This window comes from Theobroma cacao, chromosome 10 (genome assembly GCF_053813885.1).
Source record: "Theobroma cacao isolate CCN51 chromosome 10, ASM5381388v1, whole genome shotgun sequence".
Classification (NCBI taxonomy): Eukaryota; Viridiplantae; Streptophyta; class Magnoliopsida; order Malvales; family Malvaceae; genus Theobroma; species Theobroma cacao.
The window spans coordinates 24,960,490-24,981,974 of NC_142648.1; the positions used below are offsets into that span (position 1 = coordinate 24,960,490).

The following is a 21,485-nucleotide window of genomic DNA, read 5'->3' on the forward strand; positions in this document are numbered from 1 at the left end:
GATATAGATGGTTCAAAGGGCTTTGTTACAAAGTACCATGGCTTGCATGGACAGGTGATTATATATGTGCAAGGAATTGAACACTTGAGTCATAGAAATTTACACCTCGATATTCCGTAGAGAACATGGCAATGACCTACTAGAAATTCACAACATGCGCCTCTTGCACGTCTAATGTAGATGTAATTAGTTTAAGAAATAGAAACTCGAAATGTGGACTATTCTTTTCAAATTAATTCTAATTTTTAAAAAATATTTATTTATTATTTAATACTTCTTTAACGTGTATATGTAACTATTTAAAGTAACTTTGATTCATTTATAATTATGAAAAAAGATTTTGTGATTGTGGTATCATTATGTCAGGTTCATTATTTAATATTGACAACACTAATATGAAAAACAATAAAAGATCACAAGTAATGATCATATTTACCCTTTTTCATTTTAATAATGATTTCAATTTTGTTGCTAGCTGCAAATCACATGTTCAATGCAACCCTTATTAATTGGAAAGTTATAATTTAGTTGACTTAGAAAATTATTTGACTGGCACATCATCAATTTCAAGAGGAGAAACTTTGTTAGATTCTTGGGTGGACTTAGAAATCCTAAATTCATTCAAAGTTGGAAGTTGAATTAAGTCTTCCAAACAGTTTTAATTTTCAGTATTCAGTTTCTTGACTATTAATTAATCAAATAGACTTTACCAGGAAATGCGAAATCTTAATTTCTACATTGAGAGGGACAGGAAAATCAAAGTCAAGTCTTATGAATGGCTTGGAGGACTTAATTTGTTGTCGTAGCACATAAGCCACGCAATAAGTCTATTATAAAACAATTCAACATCAAGTTAGTTTGGGTTTAAGAGGAAATAAGTTATTAGGTCACTGACCTTTTAAGTTAATTTACCTTAGCTCAGGTTTGGGTTACACAATTTGGGTGCCACTTCTAAAATTAGTGATAAAACTTAAACAAAATGTTACTATATATCTTCATGTATGTTACAAATTTCACTATGTTAATCAATTATACAATTTGGCAGGATATCACCCTGAAGGTTTGGAATTGTTTTATATTTAATTAAAGATAAACATAGGTGGAAAAAACTAAACTTAGATTATCCGTCTAATAATTATTTTTTAGTAATTTTTTTTACTAATTAAGATTAGTAATAAAATTTAATATAATGATTAGTACATAAAAATTATGTCTACCAACATTCCAACACAATGATTAGTACATATTTTCTCAAAATTTTCGTGCTTGCCATACTCTAAGGTACAATACCAATTAGCTTTGATTCAACTTGCTGTGCAGTCATAACATCTCGATCACTAGGATTTTGCAGGTGTAATCAATCAAACAAGTAAACCAAAATAATGAAATTACGAGGGAAAAAAAACATAATTTGTAAAAATTGGCTACATCCTTTATACTTTTTTGGTCTCCTATATCACTCCATTTTAAATAAATTGATATATCAAATTTACTAGTAATATGTGAACCGACAGTTTTATCTTTGTATTTATACTTTTTAGGCCCGAATCCAACTCGACCAAGAAATATCAATATATTAATAAATATTTTATTTTTGTTTATTTTAACTTTAAAATATATTTAAAAATATTAAAATATCAATACACAAATATGTTTAAATATTTTAATAATAATAAAAAAAAAACCCTTAAATGGGCAAGGCCTATAAGAGGAAGGTGGTACTAAGTCCCATGTGTTATTTTCAGATAAGGCATTGTATTCTTCAAACATGGCTTGCTTCTAAAGAGGGTCTTTGAAGGCTTTTGTAACACTAGTGGATTCTATAGGTACAAGAAGATGATGTTTTGTGACAGTATATAACTGCTTAGGCTTGAAGATGTTATTTTGAGGCCTTGTAACCATGGGATCTATTCGTTGCGGTGGATCTATCATAGAGGTTAATGTCGTAGATATGGAATTAGAAAGAGTTAAGGAAGAAGAGATTGTACCTTATCTTGAGTTGAGAATCTGTCATCCATGGTAGCCACTTGTGAATTGTCAGAATGAAAAAATGATAAAGAGAAGGTATGAACGTGATCTAAGTCAGAATAATCTATTGCAAGATTTCAAGCTGTCTTTTAACTGTCAAAATTATGTGTGCTAGATGAGAAGAGATGAGCAAATGGAAATTGGGATTCATTAAATAGATCATGTCTTGATATAAAAACCTTGTTAGATGAAGGGTCAAGGTAAAGATATGCATTTTGATTTTTGGAGTAGCCAAGAAAAACACATGGTTTAGACTTACATTGTAATTTGTGTGCATTTTATGGCTTAAGCCACAAATAGCATAGATAGTCGAAAACTTTGAAATTAGAATAGTTTGGATCTTGATTAAATAGTACTTGATATAAGACATTTACCTTGAAGTGTAGAAGATGGCAATCTGTTTAATAGATAAACAGAAGCAGAGAAGGCATAAGACCAATAAGATAATGGTAGAAAGGCTTGATGAAAAAAAGTGAGACTTGTTCCAACAATGCTTCGATGTCTTCTCTCAACAATTGCCTATATGTTGGTATATGTTAATGACCTTATTTTGATAGGGAATGACAAACCCTTCCTCTCTACATTCATTCAAGCATTATCCTTTCAATTCTTTCTCAAAAACCTTGATACTCTAAACTACCTTTTAGGAATTGAAGTGGTTCCTTCTACTCAAGGAATTTTTTTGTCTCAACATAAGTACATGTTAGAGATTTTACAAAAGGCCAACATGATTAATGCAAGGGAATCCTCCACTCCCTTGTCCACTTCAGTCTCACTCAAACTCAATGATGGCTTGACAACAACTAATTTAGAGGAATTTAAGAAGCTTATTGGATCACTTCAGCATCTCTCCCTAGCGAGGCCAAATATCAACTTTGCTATTAATTAATACCCACTCCCAATTTATGCACAAGCCAACAACTTTACACTTTGAAGCTCTTAAAAGAGTCTTGCGATACCTCAAAGGTACATTTTTTCATGGCTTAACCATTCCAAAGAGGTCTAACATGTGTCTACATGCTTTTTCAGACTCAGATAGGGCAAGAAATCTAGATGATAGAACATCGACCTCTACCTTCATCATTTACCTTGGTGGCAGACCTATTTCATGGTCTTCAAAAAAGCAAAAAAAACAATGACAACATCTTCTATAGAAGTAGAATGTAGGAATTTAGTCTCTCGATTTTTAGAATTACTCCAACTCAGTTCTTCCTTTAACGGCGTCTAATTTAGTTGTTAAATAAGATGATGTCATTATTGACATGGCACATTTTCACAGACATGACGACGTGGGGTGGTTAACATGCTGACATGGTAGTGTTACATCACCTTTTTGAGTTCAGGTTGCTAAAGAGGCACTGCCACGTCACTCTCTAAGTTCGAGTTACCATGTGGAATGTTAGGAGGCTACCACGTGGCATGTCAAGATGCTGCCATGTCATCTTTTTTTCCTCCAAAACATTATATGCTTTTGTTGAAATTTAAACAAGACCCCTAGTAAGCATATGAAAGTCCTTACCACCACACTTAAGCATTTACTTCTAATTACTTCTTATTTTTGTTTCTTTTTTTCTCTCTTTTTTTCTTATTTTTTTCTTTTACACCCTTAAAAATCTTAACTATAAAAGTTTCTTTTTCTCATTTTTTCTTCCTTTTCTCTTTCTACCCCCTCTTTTTTTCTCTTTTTCCTCCCATCTTCTCCCTTAAAGGCCGACCACCATTGACCAGGCTGTCGGTCATTGGTCACTGGCATTGGCAGTTGGTCACTAGTTGTCAATCTTTAAAAGGAGAAGATGAGAGGAGAAAAAGAGATCGACAACCAATGATAGTGGTCGACAGTGGCCAACCTTTAAGGGAAATGGTGGGAGGGGAAAGAGAAAAAATGAGGAGGTAAAAAGACAAATAAGGGAAGGAAAAAATGAGAAAAAGATGCTTTTATAGCTAGGGTTTTTAAGACTGTAAAAAGATTCTAAAACGATGTAGTTTTAGAAAAAAAAAAGAAAAAAAAGAAAAAGAGAGAATAAAAGAAACAAAAGTAAGAAATTTTTAGGAGTAAGGGTTTAGGTGTGATGGTAAGGATTTTGGTTTACTTGTTAAAGGTCCTGGGTTAAACCCTAGTAAGAGCATATCATCTTTTGGAGAAGAAGAGAGTGACATGGCAGTACCACATTAGCAATCCAAACTCAGAAGGTGAAGTGAAATTGCCACGTTAGCATGTCAAGATAACGTGGCATGTCAACCATGCACCCCATACTGCCACGTTAGTGTAAATGTGCCACATTAGTGTTGATGTCATTATGATACCCTAACTTCTATAGGCTTGTAACTAAGTATAGATGTAATAATATGGGCTAGGGGTAGTTTCGTCATTTTCTCTAATAAGCTTCCAGAAGAAAGTTTTATGATATTTTAAGGCCTAAATAGGCATAAGACAGTATAAATGATGTGTGCTGATGAAAACACGAAGAAAACTAGAAGTTTCAACAATTTTCATAATAGTGGCAAAATGGTCATTTTTCACCTCGGGTTAAAATTTTAAGTTTTTATGAACCCGAGCATGTTTAGACCATTATGGATCTTGTCTCAGTGTTAAGAGAGCAAAAAGATTGCATAAAAGATTAGAGGAGAGTAAGTTAATTGGTGGAAGGGTAATTTGGTAATTTTATGGGAATGGATAAGTTGGCCTATAAATATCTAGAAATTTCCAGCACCTTCTTGAATTTCCAGCAACTAGTCTTCTTCTTCCCTTCTCCTCTCTCACGTTTCTTCAAACTCCATGGAAGCTTGATTTTCAAACTTCCACAACTTTCTCTCTCTAGCTCCAATTTTCATGCTTTTGGTGCACCTTTCCATAAACCCTTGTACTATTTCATCTTCTCACTTCAAAAACCTTGAAATATCTTGTTTTCATACTTTCTCTCACTAGTTGGGCGTTCTAGAGAGAGAAAGAGAGAATCACTCCATTGATTTGGAAGCTATTGGAAGAGAATCCAACTACAAAGGAACCCTAGGGTGAGTGATGCACCAAGTTTGATTTTTATCTGTAGAAAATGGCTAGTAATTGTGATTTATGAGCTGTTTTATTGTTTAGTATGTTCATTACTTTTTAGTGATTAAGATAGTGAACATAGATAGCCATTTAAAGTAGCAATTGAAAACTAGCTAAGAGATAGCTTTTAGAGTTCATAGTATGTAAATTAATCTATTGTTTATGTTAATGTGATTCTAGGTTTTTAAGGAAGCACCATCATTCCAATTGGATCATTAGGGGAATTTGAGTCAATTAAAAGTTCTACAATCAATTGGTGAGTGGACTACCTTCAAAACTGATTTTGGGAATATGATGGATTTGACAAAGTGTTTGAGTGATTTTATACAATTTTTCATGAAAATGAATGCCTTGGGAACAAGCTTTTGAGAAAAGGTTTATGTTATGAAATGTGATTATTATGGATTTCTATGTGGCTGCATTATGTTGATATACATATTTGCTTGAGTATAATGTTATGTAATTATATTGACTCGGCTATGTGCGAGTAGGGAGTACGCATAAGCCGAGGATGACCCGGTTATGTGCGAGTAGAGAGTGCGCATAACCCGATGATGACCCAGCCATGTGCGAGTAGGGAGTGCGCATGAGCTGGTGATAATGATGATGGGATGGTGTGATGATGATGATGGGTATATATATATATATGTAAATATGTGTGTTATAGGAAATTGATGGATAATGGGTTATGGTTGTAATGCATGTGAAACTTGACATGTTAAACCTTGAGAAATTGTTATGTGTTTTCATGTTGGTTTGGACCTTTTGGCAGGGTGGTTATTCCTTTGGGAGAAAGGTAAATTTTGCATTGATGCCCTGTATTTCGCTGCAGCGAGAAACTCTCGGGTTTTGAAAGGGTAGACTGGCCGAAAACTCGCTGCAGCGAGGATGCATTTTCGCTGCAGCGAGAATGACACTGTAGCTTCTCGCTGCAGCGAAATGCATTCTCGCTGTAGCGAGAAACTTTTTGTTTTCTGGATTGCAATTTCGCTGCAGCGAGAAACATTCTATTTCTGGGAAGAAATTTCGCTGCAGCGAGATTGAATCTCGTTGCAGCGAAAAACTTTATGTTTTGGTCTCTTATCTTGTCCAATTGTTGCTCTATCTTTCACTTCTTTACTACCATATGGGAGCATGGACTTCCAACATTAAGGATTAAAAGAGTCAAGTTTAAAATGAAGAGGTTTAGTGAGAAACCCTCAGTTAGTTGAGAAACCCTCGTTCGGTAAATAACTAAATTCCAACGTCGTTACAACGAAAATTCATTCTCGTTGCAGCGAAGATTCGTTGTTGTATTTGACTTGCTTGTTCAAATGATTGAAGCTTTCATTCTTCAAATGATTCGCTATGTATGGGTTCATGATTTTTCAAATAATTAATCACTTAAGGGCTCGATAAGGGGTTTTATTAGAAATGAACCAAATTGCATTGTTTTGAAACTAGTGCATCATGATTTTAAATTTTCCTTTGTTGTTACTTGTTCCCTTCCTTGTTCACTCACTGGGTTTATACTCACCATTTCAAATTCATGTTTTCATATCATGACGCAGCCGGTAACTAGGATGAAGTGTTCTTGTAGACTTATATCCATCTTTTGGGTAGGTGTCTCGACATTCAGAAGCTGTACATTCGTCCAAGTCCCTCCGCTGGAAGTCAAGTCTTCTTTTTGAGATGTATAGGCGAACCTAATGTACATTATTGGAATACATATTGTAGACAATGTATGTATATAATAAATGAGAAATGCCAATATGAGTTGACAATGTCTATTACTATTTTGATTTTAAATTTTAAGAAAAATGACTCAGCAGTTTATGATGGAATGATGAATACGTCGGACTATCAGGCTTGCTTGGGCTTAGTGGACTATGTCCATTGGGCCCATGCGTCGGTCATGACCTAGAATTTGGATCGTAACAATCATCTTATTTAACAGCTAAATTAAATGCCGTTAGAAGAGGAACTAAATTGGAACAATTTCCAAAATCAAACGACCAAATTGCTTCAAATTAGAGTATAAAAACTAAATTCAATAAAATGTATCAGTAAAAGGACCTATTGCATATTTGACCTAAAAAATTGTTATATTTGTCCCTTTTTAAATTTCAATAAAAAATCTTCTATAAACACATTAACTTCAATAAAATAATTTCTTCAAATTAACTATATATCCACCTTAATTTTATGAATAATATATTTATTGTACAAGAATGAATTAAATTGTGCATCGCCCACCCATATTTTTAAAATTATATTGGAATGAAATAATAAAATATTTAATACTAATATTGAGTACTTTTAAAAAATATTTTTAAAATTATTTTTAGATAAAAATACATATTATTTATATAATGAATTTGAGTTGGTTTAAAGTGTGGACCGGTTTAGAGTAAAATTCTTACCTCAAGCTCGGCTAGGGGTGGAGCCTCCTTATGTGATGAGGGGGCCATGGGCCCCCCAAAACTTTTAAAATTTTTTTATAACATACAAAAGTTTTTAAATATTTTTATATATTCTATTATTAGTTCCCTCAAAATAATGTTTTATTTAATAATTAATATAAATAAAAAATAATAAAATGATTTCACTTATCTCACTCAATTTTAAATTTTTTTAATTTATATTATTATTTTTATTTATATTTATTTATTTATTTTCATTTCTATTCTATTTGTTCATATGTTATAAGTTTTTATAAATATTCTTTCTCAAATTTCTATAAATCATTAACCATATTCTTTTTCTTTCTTTTTTGTTATGTAATATGTGGTATTTGCCTTCTACTTACCATGTTCTTCTTTTTTATGTTACATAAATTTTATTTTTTATTATTTTAATCTTTAAAAATTAATAAATTATTATATAATTTTCAAATATAAGTTGTAGTGTTACATTATTACTTAAAATTTTATTAATATATTATTTTTTTTATTAATCCTGATTATATAAGAAGAAATTAACTTGAATATAATTTTTTTATATGCTTTACGTTTTATTTTAGTTTAAATAAATTATCTTGAATAAATAGTATTGAATAATTTTGATTATATAAAAAAAATCATTAATCTTATATATCATTTTTAACTATTTATATTTTACAAATTATAATTTTATATTTAATTTTATATTTTAATTATTAATATTTTTATCATTAATTAAATTTAACATATTAATTTTTTAAAATTTTTAATTCTTATTCAACTATATTTAACCCCTTCAATAAAATTAGGCTAGCTCCGCCCTTGAGCCCGGCTAAAGCCGCTAGTCGATCCAAGGACAGGTTTACTGAAACAAGCGACAACGTTTTGGGTTTCTGGAGTCTCCCCATTGACAGTAGGTGCGTTCATTTCCTTCCCATTATCCCTCGCACCCTCTGACTCAGAGTCACTGAACGAGTCGAGCTTGAACTCAGACTACCCATATGGCGTTCACTTTGAGGAGCGTGAAGGTACCGTCCAACTCAGTGAGTTTGGAAGAAGCAAAGGGTCGGGTGTTCGATTTCTTCAGATCAGCTTGCAGATCAATACCGGCTATTATGGACATCTATAACCTTGACGACGTCGTAACGGCCTCCCAGCTCCGTTCCACCGTCGCCTCCGAGATCCGTAAAAACTCCCATGTTACTAACCCTAAGGTCGATTCCCCTCTCTCTATATTAGATCCCTGTTATTTTTCTTTTATTTATATTTTATTTAATTTAATTTTTTGTGGTGGAATACTTCGATATGTCAAATTTTGGGGACTTTGATTTTCTTCGGTTTAAGTCGTTTGGGAACATATTTTTATTGCTTGCATTTTAGTAAGAAGCGAAGCGAAAATAATGGAAAATAATGACGATAATCCTATGGAAATTTGAGCTAAGCTATGCTTGGTTGATGTGGGATTATGAGGGGAAAAGTTGGGATTTTACTATGTTATTGAATTGGGGACGTATGTTTCGATTTCAATCCCTTGATTGAATGGGAATGCTAAATTATGCTCTAGAAGCAAATTTATTGCATGTGTTGCTTTGTTGTCCTCTCCTCCGATCAAGAAGAAAACGGGGAGGTGAAGTTATAAGAGTTCTATTGATAGTAGATTGATAAATACTGAAGATTGCTTTGGAGAAAGCTGATGGTTTTGTTTAAAAGGATTATTTGGATTTATCTGGGACTTCAATAGCTTCATGAACAGTTAAGTACCTTGGACTGTTAAGTTTGTTCCAGTATTTTTTTTTTCGAGTGCTTCATGAAGGATTTCTTCTGAGATTTGGTACATTTTATGATGTACTCTAGCAAGAGCTCTACGCTGCTATTATAGTGGGAATGAAACAGCATAAGTTTCTTTTGAGTGTCTGTTGATGTTGTCTTCCCACAGTGCATTTTCAGTTAGGAGTGCCTTCTATGGGTGGTAATAGTATAGAGAAAGCTAAGGTCCTAGCCTCTTGTTTTTTCCCATCTTCAAGTCTTCAATAACACTTTTACTCAAGCCAGATGATCCTGCAGCTGTTAATGTTAGAGTGGTGTGATTTTGTGCAGATCAAAATGATCGTTTGGTTTGGTGGGATAGAGTTTGTGCTGCATGGAAATTATTGTTTTTACCTTAGGAATGAGGTTCAAAGCTTATTTTGGTGTTCTCTATTATGGATATTGATCAATCAAACTCACTAGTAGTAGATACACAGTATCACGGGTTTCTTTGGAGAAGCTGATTATATAGTTGATGGTATTAGAGTTTTATTGATGGTAGAGGGTTGAAGGTTACTTTGGAACAAGCTGATGATTTTGTTGAATGGGATTGTTTGGATTAATCTGGAATTAAAAGGTTTCATGAGCAGTTGAGAAGTACCTTATATCTTGTCAGCATGGTTCAGTGTTTTCTCCTCTGAGTTTTCCTGGAAGCAGCTCTTCATTGCTTAGTCCTTCAAATTTCAGAGACATAATAAAGTTTATAATTTACCATAGCAAAAGCTCTATCACTGCTATCGAGTATCTGCACTTGTTGTAAATTGCTTCGATGTCTAAATCTTGGTAGCTTGTTGCAAAGAGTGTTTCCAATCTTCAAGAGGCTTGGGATTTAGGTTTGTTATAGAAAAAGTTCCCAGCCTGTTGTATTCCCCATGTTGAAGTCTTCTGTTAATGTTATAGTTTTGGCAAATGGTCCTGGGGCCATATATGGTATATTGTGATCTTTCGGCTGATCCAAATGGTCATTTGGTTAGTTGGTGATGGAAACTGTACAGATGGAGGCTATGGAAGCTTATTTTGGTGTTCCCTGTTGAAGGAAATTAATTAATAAACTCTTTAGTCGTAGATAAACAATATTGCATGTTTTGTATTCATGTTCCATCATGGAATATAACCCTCTGCATTAATTTCGTGGGTAGCATTTCTGTTATCTCATTTGCTACCTGTAGATTTGATATTTTCAGCATACTTGAGGAAATGTATCTACCTTAAAGAGGTATTGACTTAAAGCTAGATTGTGTCCATTTGAGGAGCCTTATTGGTGGATATTTGATTATTTCCTAGGAGCACTTTAAAATAGTTGATGTGTTTTGTCTTTTGCTCCCTTGTTGATAACTCGATATTGCATTCTAGTGATTTTGACAGAGCCGCTTTGTTCTTTATGATAATTGGACGGCAATAGAGTTGTATTATGGTGTTATATGGGTTTTTTTGTTTGATAAATTGGTGTATAGCCTTAATTTATTTTTATTTTCTGCTTATGAACTGGTCTTCTACAAACTCATTTCTTTGCTTTGAATGAGTTATGAGGTTGTACATGCTATATTTGGGTGACTGTAATTTGAAAATACTCTTTTCATCATCTTGATAGTAGTTAAATCTGCAGGTAATTGATATGCTGCTCTTTAAGGGTATGGAAGAACTGAACAACATTGTGGAGCATGCAAAGCAACGGCACCACATTATTGGCCAGTATGTAGTGGGTCGTCAAGGGCTTGTTCAGGATTTGAACACCAAGGATGAAGGCATGTCTGATTTCCTGAAGAATTTCTATAAAAGCAACTACTTTTGAACATGCAATTTTTGTGGACACCTTTTGGGATTTTGCCTTTGACTCTGGACTTCCTTGATAATAATGTACCTAGAACTGTTTCCGAACCATTCTGTTGGGTTAAATTCGATCATATTTATTCCTGTTCACTTCCTGGAAAACAATGAAATGTCCTTTCACTGGCCGTTGGTTTTCACAACTCCCAGAAATGTTGCTCGAACTCTGGTAAATTAAGCTTATCAGAATCGTGTCTTATATTTCTGTTATTGCTTTCTTCATAACTGGACAATGTAGTCTATGAGTCTGTGTATTAATTTTCAAGGCTTTTGGCTGTGAATAATTCACATTTTACAATAAGCATAAGCAAAATTTGGCACAAAGGGTGATTTCATTTCATGCTGGCCAGCAGGGTACCAACTGCTTAGCTGAAATATTGAATGAAGTTCTGCCTCACATATATACTCTCACTGGCTAATGAACAAAATCACGTCGTTTAATGGGCATAAAACAAAAGTATCACAAACCTTGGAAACGCATAAAACAAAAGCTTATAAAAGATTTAATGGGCAGAGCAGCAGCTTCAGAGTTGAATTCCTTGAAAATGAATAACATGTGCAAGCAATGTTCTACTTGACATATAAACAAGGGGATTCCAAGGATTGTTTGAACATAAGCACCGCAAATTTAAAGCATCTGAAACATATATATTAACCAAAATTTTATATAGGATTGATATGAATAAAAACTTTTCTTATTCTAGAACTAAAAAAAATATTTTACATAGAGAAAGGGTACCCAAAACAAGCAAAGCAAGCCATAAAAAATGAGGTCCAACTTGACCCTCCCTCAGCTTGCAGAACAGACACATCACTTTACCCAAACCACCATGACTAGTTAATTATTTACAAGTGCTAAAAAACAATTAACATCAGATTCAGAGGTAAGTGAAGATCCCACGACCCTGAGCACCAAGTTTTGCGGTTTGCAAAGGCTTCTTATTTGATCTTTTCAACCTCTTCAACCTCTCCTCTATCCTTGCACGCCTGTCTCCTTTCACTTGTTGTCTGCGATAACTTTTAACAATGTGCGGATTGAAATTAGATTGAGGACGCACCAGATAAACAGATGGAGTTGCCTCTGGGCGTGAAGCACGCTGCTGGCTTGAAGATGATTTATCATCACTGGCCTTGGTAATCCTCAAATCCAACTCCAAATCAAAATCAGCCACCCTGACTGGCTCCATTGTTAATGGCGCTTGTTGCTTCTCAGGTTTTTTCAAAGATGGCTTCCTGAAAGGAACAGCCATATTTTCTTCTATATATCTCAAGTCCGAGAACTGTACACTCTTGCTGAATATAGTTCGACTCCAATGTTCAATTAAATCCTTTGCAAGTCTTTTGTTGGCAGTGATTTCCTCATCTGATTTTGACAGAAACATAATGACTTTTCCAAGTCCACTCTTCTTCAGTTGTTCCCTTCGATCTTCTCGCTCTATATCAATAGGCAACACCTGAGTCAGCATATTCAAAATTGCAGCGCGAAGTGTCGCATTGGGTAAGCTTCCATCAGGAAGAGGTTCAAGCCAATTCTTCAACAGGCTTAAAACTCCATGATCCAAGAATTCTCCTTGAAGTTTTCTCTTGGATAGAAAGTCGAGAAGAAGAGGCAGCATTTGTATCTTGTTTATGGCAGGTTTCTCCTGTCGGATAAGTTCAGCATCATCTTCAGCAGCAACCTCGAGCATAGCCATTACTTTCTCAGCAAGCAATGCTGTTTCCCGAGGACTTTTCTCCTCCATCTTCTTCCTTCTCTTAACCCTATCGAACATCTCCTCAATCTCGACATCGACTTCATATTTTGTTTGCTTAACATTGTCAGAATGGGTTTGTTGATTGTTCTGATCAGACGTAAGAAATTCCCACATCTCCTTCACATCCTTCGACCTCTCAGAAGCCCTTCGCTTTTGTCTCCGAACTTGGTTAGAATCCATAAGACTCAGTACGTTCGCAATGCCTTAGGTGATCACAATCCTTTTCCTTTAGCTATCAACTGTTATTTGATTTTAGTTTGAGTTGCATTTATATATGCCTGGCTTTTCCTACTTCATTAATGTATACAAATCCTAATACTAATTGAACTTCAGTTCTAACTTTGGCAATTTCCTGAGCACTGCCAACTGCCATATATTTATATGTATAAACCAATATTGTGGAGGACCTAAACAATATTAATTAAATTGTAAATATTTATGAACAATATTAAGGTATATTTAATCGTACACATTAATTTTTCATTACTTCTAAAAACATTTGAATAGAAAACATAGGTATGTGGATGGGTGGATTAAATATCAGATAATGTGATGGGCTGAATTTTGTATTATTTCATCATTTTTTTCAATTGCTATGTAATTGGAAGCCTTTAGGCTCGTTTACAAATTCACAGAAAAATGTTTCAAATTAAGAAAGTTTGATTGCTGAAACAGGGAATAATGAGTTCCCTGGGAATACAAAAAGGACAACAGAGCTTGATTTTAAGGTGCTATTTATGTCCATCATGGCAGATAGCATCACAAAATCATTGCCTCATCTTAACACTGGAATATCCAACCCCAATCACATCAACAAAAAAAAAAAAAGAAAAACCCTTCTGATCCTGTTGAAAACAATCAAACAAAAATTTTACTTAAACAACATTAATTAAATTGAGGGTTACAAACTATTTCAAAATTTTTATAAAAAAATAAATATTGGATTTTTCTCTTTTAAGATAAATAAGATAAATTTTTACTTTTATTTTTATACATTTTGAACTTTATGGTGCATCTTACTTATTATGTTAAACTACAATCAGATTATACTTATTCTCACGTTCCAAACATTTAAAATCATTATAATTTATTTTAAATTGATTATGATACTTTTTATTCATTTTCTGTTAGATTTTACATATTTCACACGTTTACGTTAAAAAGTAAAAAATATTATTTCTTTAAGCATTAACTTTTTTCAATTGCATGAAATTATAGTTTTTGTGTAAAAATTTCTTTGTAGCTAGTTTGAAGGATACAAGTTATTTTAAAATGTTTTACAAAAAATTAACATTAAGTTTTTATATTCTACAATAAATGATATTACTTTTTCTACTATGTTATTACACATTTACAATAAATTTTAGGAAGCTCATGTCAATTTTACATTTCATTTTAGTTATTTACGTTAAATTATAATCAACCTATACTTATTCTTACCTCTTAATTCATTTATAATCATTATAATTTACTTTATGTTGATTGTAACACTTTTACCTATTTTATGATAACTATTACATACTTTTATTTTAATTGTTCTCTCATATGTTTATATTAATATTTTTTTGGTGAATATGTTTATATTAATATTTTAATAAAGTTTACTTTTAACATTTATAATCATCATAATTTATCTCATGATGATTATGACATTTTTTGCTCATTTTACATGAAATTTTATGTAAATTTATCTTTGTTCTCACACATTGTATGTTAATCTTTTTCTCCATTTTCTTTGTATTTTTTGTTTAATTAAAGTGTGAGAGACACTCTAAGGGGTAGGCTAAGCTTAGGGAATCTTGTAAGGGTTTTGAGCTTAGATTAGAAGCTCACTTTGTAAAAGCTTGGTATAAGTTATCAATTTCACTGGTTTAGTGAAGTTGGGTTGAAAATCCTTGATTGAGAAATCAAGATAGTGGATATAGGTCAAAGGGACCGAACCACTATAAATACTTGTGTTTTATTCATTTTTCTTTAACCTTTCTTTACTTGGTGTATTTTAGCCTTAACAAGTTTTAAACTCTCCGTTTTAAATCATTTGAAAGTTTTTCAAAAATTTTGTACTATTTACCCCTCTAGCACTCCATTAGGAACAATAGTTCTTGGCATGTAAATTTTCCTCATTCAACACTGGCTCATCATCATTTCTCTTGCACAATCTCAAGGTCGATCATGCTTTCTTTTCCCAAGGTTTTCTCTGCTTCACTTCAATGCAATTATTTCTTTTCTTCTCATTCAACATTGGCTCATCGTCTTTCTCTTGCACAATCTTAGGGCCAATCATGCTTTCTTCAATCAGGGGAGCCCTTTTGAAGATCACCCTTATTCTAGGTTTTTGAACTTGGTTGCAATCTATCAACATCCTCTCGTTCAATACTGGCTCATCCTTGGGAAAGTCTTTCTCTTGCAAAATTACAGGGCTGATCTTGCTTCTTCTCCCAAGAGAGCTTTCTTGAAGATCACCCTTATTCTTGGTTTTCGAACTTGGTTGCAATCCCTTTAAAAGATCACCTTTATTTTTGGTTTCTTAACCTTCTTGAAATCCTGCTCGTCTTCTCATTCAACATTGACCAATCACGCTTCCCTTTGAGGAAAGTGATAAAACTCAATACAAACACCACATTTGCATAGTAATAAATTTAAATTTTCTCCAATATCTTAAATCTAAAAGAAACTACCACAAGAATTTGAAAATTAGATTGTATTTCAATATCTGAAGTTGCTAAGAAAATTATATGCATTTGATTTTAAAACAAATGCTTTAATATAATCATTTTGAAAATTTTGACAAATTAGTATATATTTATTTAAGACAATCAAGAGGAATATCATGATGGGCAAGCATGTGAGAGCTGTGCCCATGTTGGTTGGGAATGCAAAGCATGACTTTTATTCATACATGCATAAAATGTGATTTACCACAAAAATTTCAATTGCAAGGTAGGAGTTTGATTTTGTCATCCATTTATTAATTCTCTTAGTTCATAAAAGAATTTAAATAAAATATTTTTTATATACATGAAAAGTCATTGGAACTTTTTTATACACAAAAAAAATCTAAACTTTTTTTCCTTTAAAAGTCAAATACGAGACCTTTGAGTTAATAATTTCTATAAACTTACCTGACCAATAGGAAGTAGCTAAAGTAACAGCTAAGCTAACCAACCAACTCACTAAACAAGTTACTGACTTATAGTAAAATGACCACAATAAACGAAAACAATAAAATGAAAACTATACAATTAATTATACAGCTAATATAAATAACATATACAACAGCTTCTATCTGCAGCTTTTATCTTCTATTCTTCCTTTATGATTTAATATAAGTGTGAATCCACTGACTTATTACCTTGAGTGACATTATTAAGAGAATACTGCAAATTACAGATTCTTGTGTCATCAAGTTGAGAAAAATTCTACTGTAAAGTGTTCCATATCTCTATTGCAAATTCCATTGTAAAAAATGGTTGAAGCCGCTGATGAAGTAATTGATTCTAATAACCACGCAACAATCAGATTGTTGCACTTAGTCCATGATGCAAATAGAGGATCCGTTGAAGTTGGTTTGCAATGGTTCCATTTAGAAAACTTATCTTATTTCTAATTGAAATGGCTAAAAGAAAATACTTGCTCCAAGGTACATAAGTGATTGTACTGAGCTTAGGAGTAATCACTACTGATCCTGGATGATCAGAGTGATGAAGAAAATAAGAAGATTGAGGATCTTCAACAAGTGATAAGGTTGATTTAGAAACTGTTGATTCTGCCATTGATTCAACAAGTTTTACACAATTACAAACTATCTTTCCACTACTAAACAAGATTCAAGCAACCAGCAAGAAAAACACACAATAATCTCAAGATTAATCGAAATATTCAAGAACCCTAACCTTGAGTAGCTTTAATACCATGTTCGAACATGTAGTGGAGCTGAGAAAAGTCGAGAGGAAAACTAGAGAAAGGAAGAGAAATTGTGATTCTCATTGACTAAATTAGTTATTATAATGGTATTTATATACACTTGATTAACCAATAGGAAGCAACTAAACTAACAGCTACACTAACTAACCAAGTAACTAAACAAATTACTGATTTATGGTAAAATGATCGCAGTAAATGAAAATAGTAAAATGAAAACTATACAATTAATATAAATAACATATACAACAGCTTCTATTTTCTATTCTTCCTTTATTATTTAATAAATATTTTAATCTAATTAAATAATACTATTGTATTATAACTCTAACTAAATAACTTGTAACACAGTCTTAACATTCCCTCTCAAACTCAAGATGGGGTGGGACATGCCAACTTAAGGTTGAAAACTAAGATAAACAGTTAAAAGTGCTCTTGAAATCAATTAGAGGTTGCGACGCGATTGAACATGTAAATGATGTGGTGAATGATGTGGCAAAACATAGCATAAACAGTTGAATGGCATGGTAAAACATGACATGAGTTGAATAACGTGACAAAACACGACATGAGTGGCGTGACGATATACGGCATGAGTTGAATGATGTGGTAGCAAACGTGTCAAGACGTCATTGCATGGACAACAGGAACATGAGACAAAAACTAGGGGCATGTGAAACAACGATTGCTAATAACCAATAACTTGGGGTGTGCAAAACAACGATTGCCAACAACTAAGAGCTAGGGGTAGTTGTTAGCTTCCAAGGCTTCACAGGAAGCTTTAAAGGTGACTCTGATATCATATTAGAAAAACTAAGAAGAAGAGAAATCTAAGTTGCATATTGATAAAACTTATATATATATATATAAAAGGTTAATCCTAATCTTATTCATAATCTAACTCTAATTAACTAATTAATAATATTACACTATAACTTTAAAATATTATAATCTAACTAAGTAATACTTTTATTTGACAACTCTAACTAAATAACTCGTATCATAATCTTAGCAAACCATTATATTACTAAATATTTTTACTTATTTAGTTATTTATACAAGATATATGTTTTCATGTCTTGTATGTCTATAGGATTATATTTTACAAGTGTGTGGTGTTTGTTATGCCTCAAGTTAAGGGCGTGACATGCCATGAAGTGAATAAGAATAAATACTAAGTGTAGAGGATTCTTTTGCTAAGGAGAGAAGACGTAGTGTAATAAATGAAATGAAATGCGCTAGAGGTGGTAGAGAGGAAGACTGAAATAGTCCTTGAAGTGTAAATGCATTGGTGGCAGGAATAGAGAAAGCAATGGAGGGTGAGAAGAGTTGAGTAGAGAGAATAGTTGGAAGAGCTTTTTAGAAAATTTTGAGAATAATCTCTGTTGAATTTTGATTCTTTCTCCTCGTCCTCCTACCTCCAAGGCTCTTATATTTATACTGAACATGAGTACTTTTTTAGGAGTAGTTGGGAGAACACGTTCAATTATGAAGAATGTGCATGTCATAAAAATGCACGTTAAAAAATGACTTATTGGATATGAAGCTCAATCATAAGAAAACATGTTTATCATGGAAGAACACATTGAAAAATGGCTTATGGGATATTAAGAGAATGACCTTGTAGGTGGGTGGTGGGCGTTAGTTTTAGATAGCGGAGTAATGACATTTGATAGTGCACCATGTTTACTCTTAAGGAAGAAAGAAAGAAAATGGTAAAGCACATGTTCTTCAAGAAAAGGTTAAGAGGAAGTTCTCTAAATTATCTCCATATCTAAGCCACCAAACCAAACTCTCTAGAACATTCCAAACTTGAAGATAACTTATGAACCTTATCACTTGTTCTGAGTTACTTTCACTTCTCCATATGAAATACTTGTTTCATATTTGTTCTTATTCTGTAGCATAACATATGAAATAGTTGTTCTATACTTGTTCCTATTCGATTGTACAATACTTCAAGAAATAATAGTTAGTCAAGATTGGACATCTATATTAAGAATAAATACAATGGAATTTAACCCAACAGAAAGACTCGAAAATAATTCTAGGTACATTATTATCAAGGAAGTCCAAAGTCAAAAGCAAAACCCCAAGAGATGCCCAAAAAAATTGAATGTTAAAAGTAGTTGCTTCTATAGAAATTTTCTAGGAAATCAAAGGTGTTTTCATCCTTGCTGTTCAAGTCTTGAACAAGGCCTTGACGATTGGCCGATAATGTTGCTCAGCTCTTCCATACCCTTAAAATAGTAGCAAATTGATTACTTGGAGATTTCACTACTATCAAGAAAATGGAAAGACTATTTTCAAATAATTGTCACCCCAAATATTAGCATGCACAACCTCACGACACATTCGAAGTAAAGTTCTTCACCATAATGTCAATATAAGTTGAAATCAAGTTTTTTTAAAATTTTAACCTAAATATGTAAAAATAATGATAAATAAGCATAATATTTATCATAAAATACAAAAAATTCAGTATTTAGATTTTCTTTGTTAAAAGAGTTTTAAGTAATTCGTATATCTCAAAAACAGTTAGCAATTATTTTCAAGTGAAACTAATGATTCCAACAAATAAATAAAATGTTAACATAGAAAGAAAAAATTAGTCATTTTTAAATATTAACATAAATATGTAAGAATAAAAATAAAAATATACAACAAAGTAGTGTAAAATGAGTAAAAAAAAAATTGTAATCAAGTTAAAATTTAAACTATGATAATTATAATCATAGTAGAGACTAAGAATAAGTATAAGTCCTAATAATTTAACATAAATAAGTAAGATGATAACATAGCTAGTTAAAATTAACCTTTCTAATATTAAATTTTATATTTGATCTAAATAATTTTGATGGTCTTCTTGCATTAATGTCAAATTTTTTCTCTTCATGCATCAAAGCCAAATTTGTTCCATTCTTCCTATTTCTTATTTCTCATATTTTTTAACAACCACTCCATCTTTGACCTGCTTAAATCGTCTTCTTTACTCTCTTTACTTCATCTCGTTACTCAGTTGCAATGCTATATTGGCTTTGTCAAAACTTGAAAAGACCTTTTACAATAGTATTTTATAAGAATTTAATTAAAAGGCAAAAGATGAAAGATTAGTTCAATTCATTAATTTCTTTATCTTTTACAATAAAATAATTTAGGACAAATTATGCTACTAGTCCTTATATTTTGTCAAGGTTTTGTTTTAATCCATGTAAAATAATTTTTAAAAATTAAGTCTTTATATTTTCCGAAATTAATAATGTCAGTCCAATCATTAATGGTGATAAAATTTTTTCATTATCAATGTTGACATTGTATTTGACTGTATCGATGTAATGTTGAAACATTGAATTTGATGATGTGACATCTAAGAATGTTACTATTACTATGTACTTGTACAATAATCTTTCCATCATTGACAACATCAAATTCAATACCACTCCATACTTTGTTAACATGTTGCTTATACCAGAAAGCCAAACGTGCATGATGAAAAGGAAAGAGCTTCAATTCTGCAGCTGATAAAAGAGTTTGGATGGCCGAAACATATAAAAAATGTAAGATAATTAAGGCCTAAACGAAAAGACTACAAATCACCTGTGAAATTAATAGCCAATTATGCCTAAACAAAAGATGACTAGTTAGCAAACTCAAAACCTTGGACCAGCTTTTATCTTCAAAGCCTGATTCATGATATCAACAAATTGTTAGAAGCTATGCTTGTATATACTAGTGAAATCCTCTTATGGACATAAGAGGATTAAATCTTGTGATTAAATCTTGTGAGTTATTGAAGATCCATTTCCTTTTCCCCCAGTTAGTCTGTGCTGCAATTACCGTGCACAAGTTTAGAGGTTTTTGAGCAATGTGAGACAGAGAGAAAATTGCTAAATCTCTCTTTGAATTAATTTTTCTGAGTAAGCCGCAAAAGCACTCGCTAATTTATTGACACACAAATCTGTTCAAATCTTCAAATCTTAAATTTTAAATAATTTTATCGAATATCAATCTTCGAAACTAATTTGCAAAATTTTCCTGTGAAAACTAATTTATATAAATATCATTGTAATAACTGATTTAGTCAATGAGAATCACAATTTCTCTTCCTTTCTCTGGTTTTCCTCTCAACTTTTCTCAGCTCCACTACATGTTCGAATAATATTTTAGAGTTATACTATAATATTGTTAGCTAGTTAGAATTAGATTACGAATAAGATTAGGAAATGCTATGTTGGCTTGTTCTAAATGAGAGATCAGCTGTTAAAGTTCAACGTCGATGGTGTGACTCGTGGCTGTCCGGGTGATTAGGGCATTGGTGGATTTTAAGGAACTTCAATGGCAGGGTTATGCTGCAGTTCTCCAAATCTGTCGGATGGGGGTGCTTTTCTCCTGTTTGCTGCCTCCTCTTGGCTTAATTCTTTCAATCTGATTATTGAATCCAATTCCATGAATGCAGTTAAATGGACCTCTTCTCCTAACGATGTTGAAACTAGTTCAGAAAATTGGTGTGTCGATAAAATTATTTGGGGTTTAAGATTTGAAGAGATTGGTGTGTCAATAAATTGAGTGCTTTTAGGACATATTCAGTAAATTCAGAGGGAGATTTAGCAATTTTCTCACATTGTTCGACAACCTCTGAAACTTGTGGACAAGGAAATGGATTAACTGGGGAAAAGGATA

At 32.5% G+C, this 21,485-nt stretch overlaps 1 protein-coding gene and 1 pseudogene across 1 annotated transcript; one reads left to right on the forward strand and one right to left on the reverse strand.

The window, feature by feature from the left end:
• Nucleotides 1-8,321: 8,321 nt before the first annotated feature.
• LOC18587155 (LYR family of Fe/S cluster biogenesis protein) lies at nucleotides 8,322-11,340 on the forward strand. The gene is made up of 2 exons (XM_018128549.2): nucleotides 8,322-8,711; nucleotides 10,910-11,340. The coding sequence occupies exons 1-2, from the start codon at nucleotides 8,499-8,501 to the stop codon at nucleotides 11,093-11,095; spliced, it is 399 nt and encodes a 132-aa protein (XP_017984038.1). The 5' UTR covers nucleotides 8,322-8,498; the 3' UTR covers nucleotides 11,096-11,340.
• A 668-nt stretch (nucleotides 11,341-12,008) lies between these two features.
• On the reverse strand, nucleotides 12,009-13,064 carry LOC18587156 (protein IWS1 homolog 1 pseudogene; annotated as a pseudogene).
• Nucleotides 13,065-21,485: the final 8,421 nt, after the last annotated feature.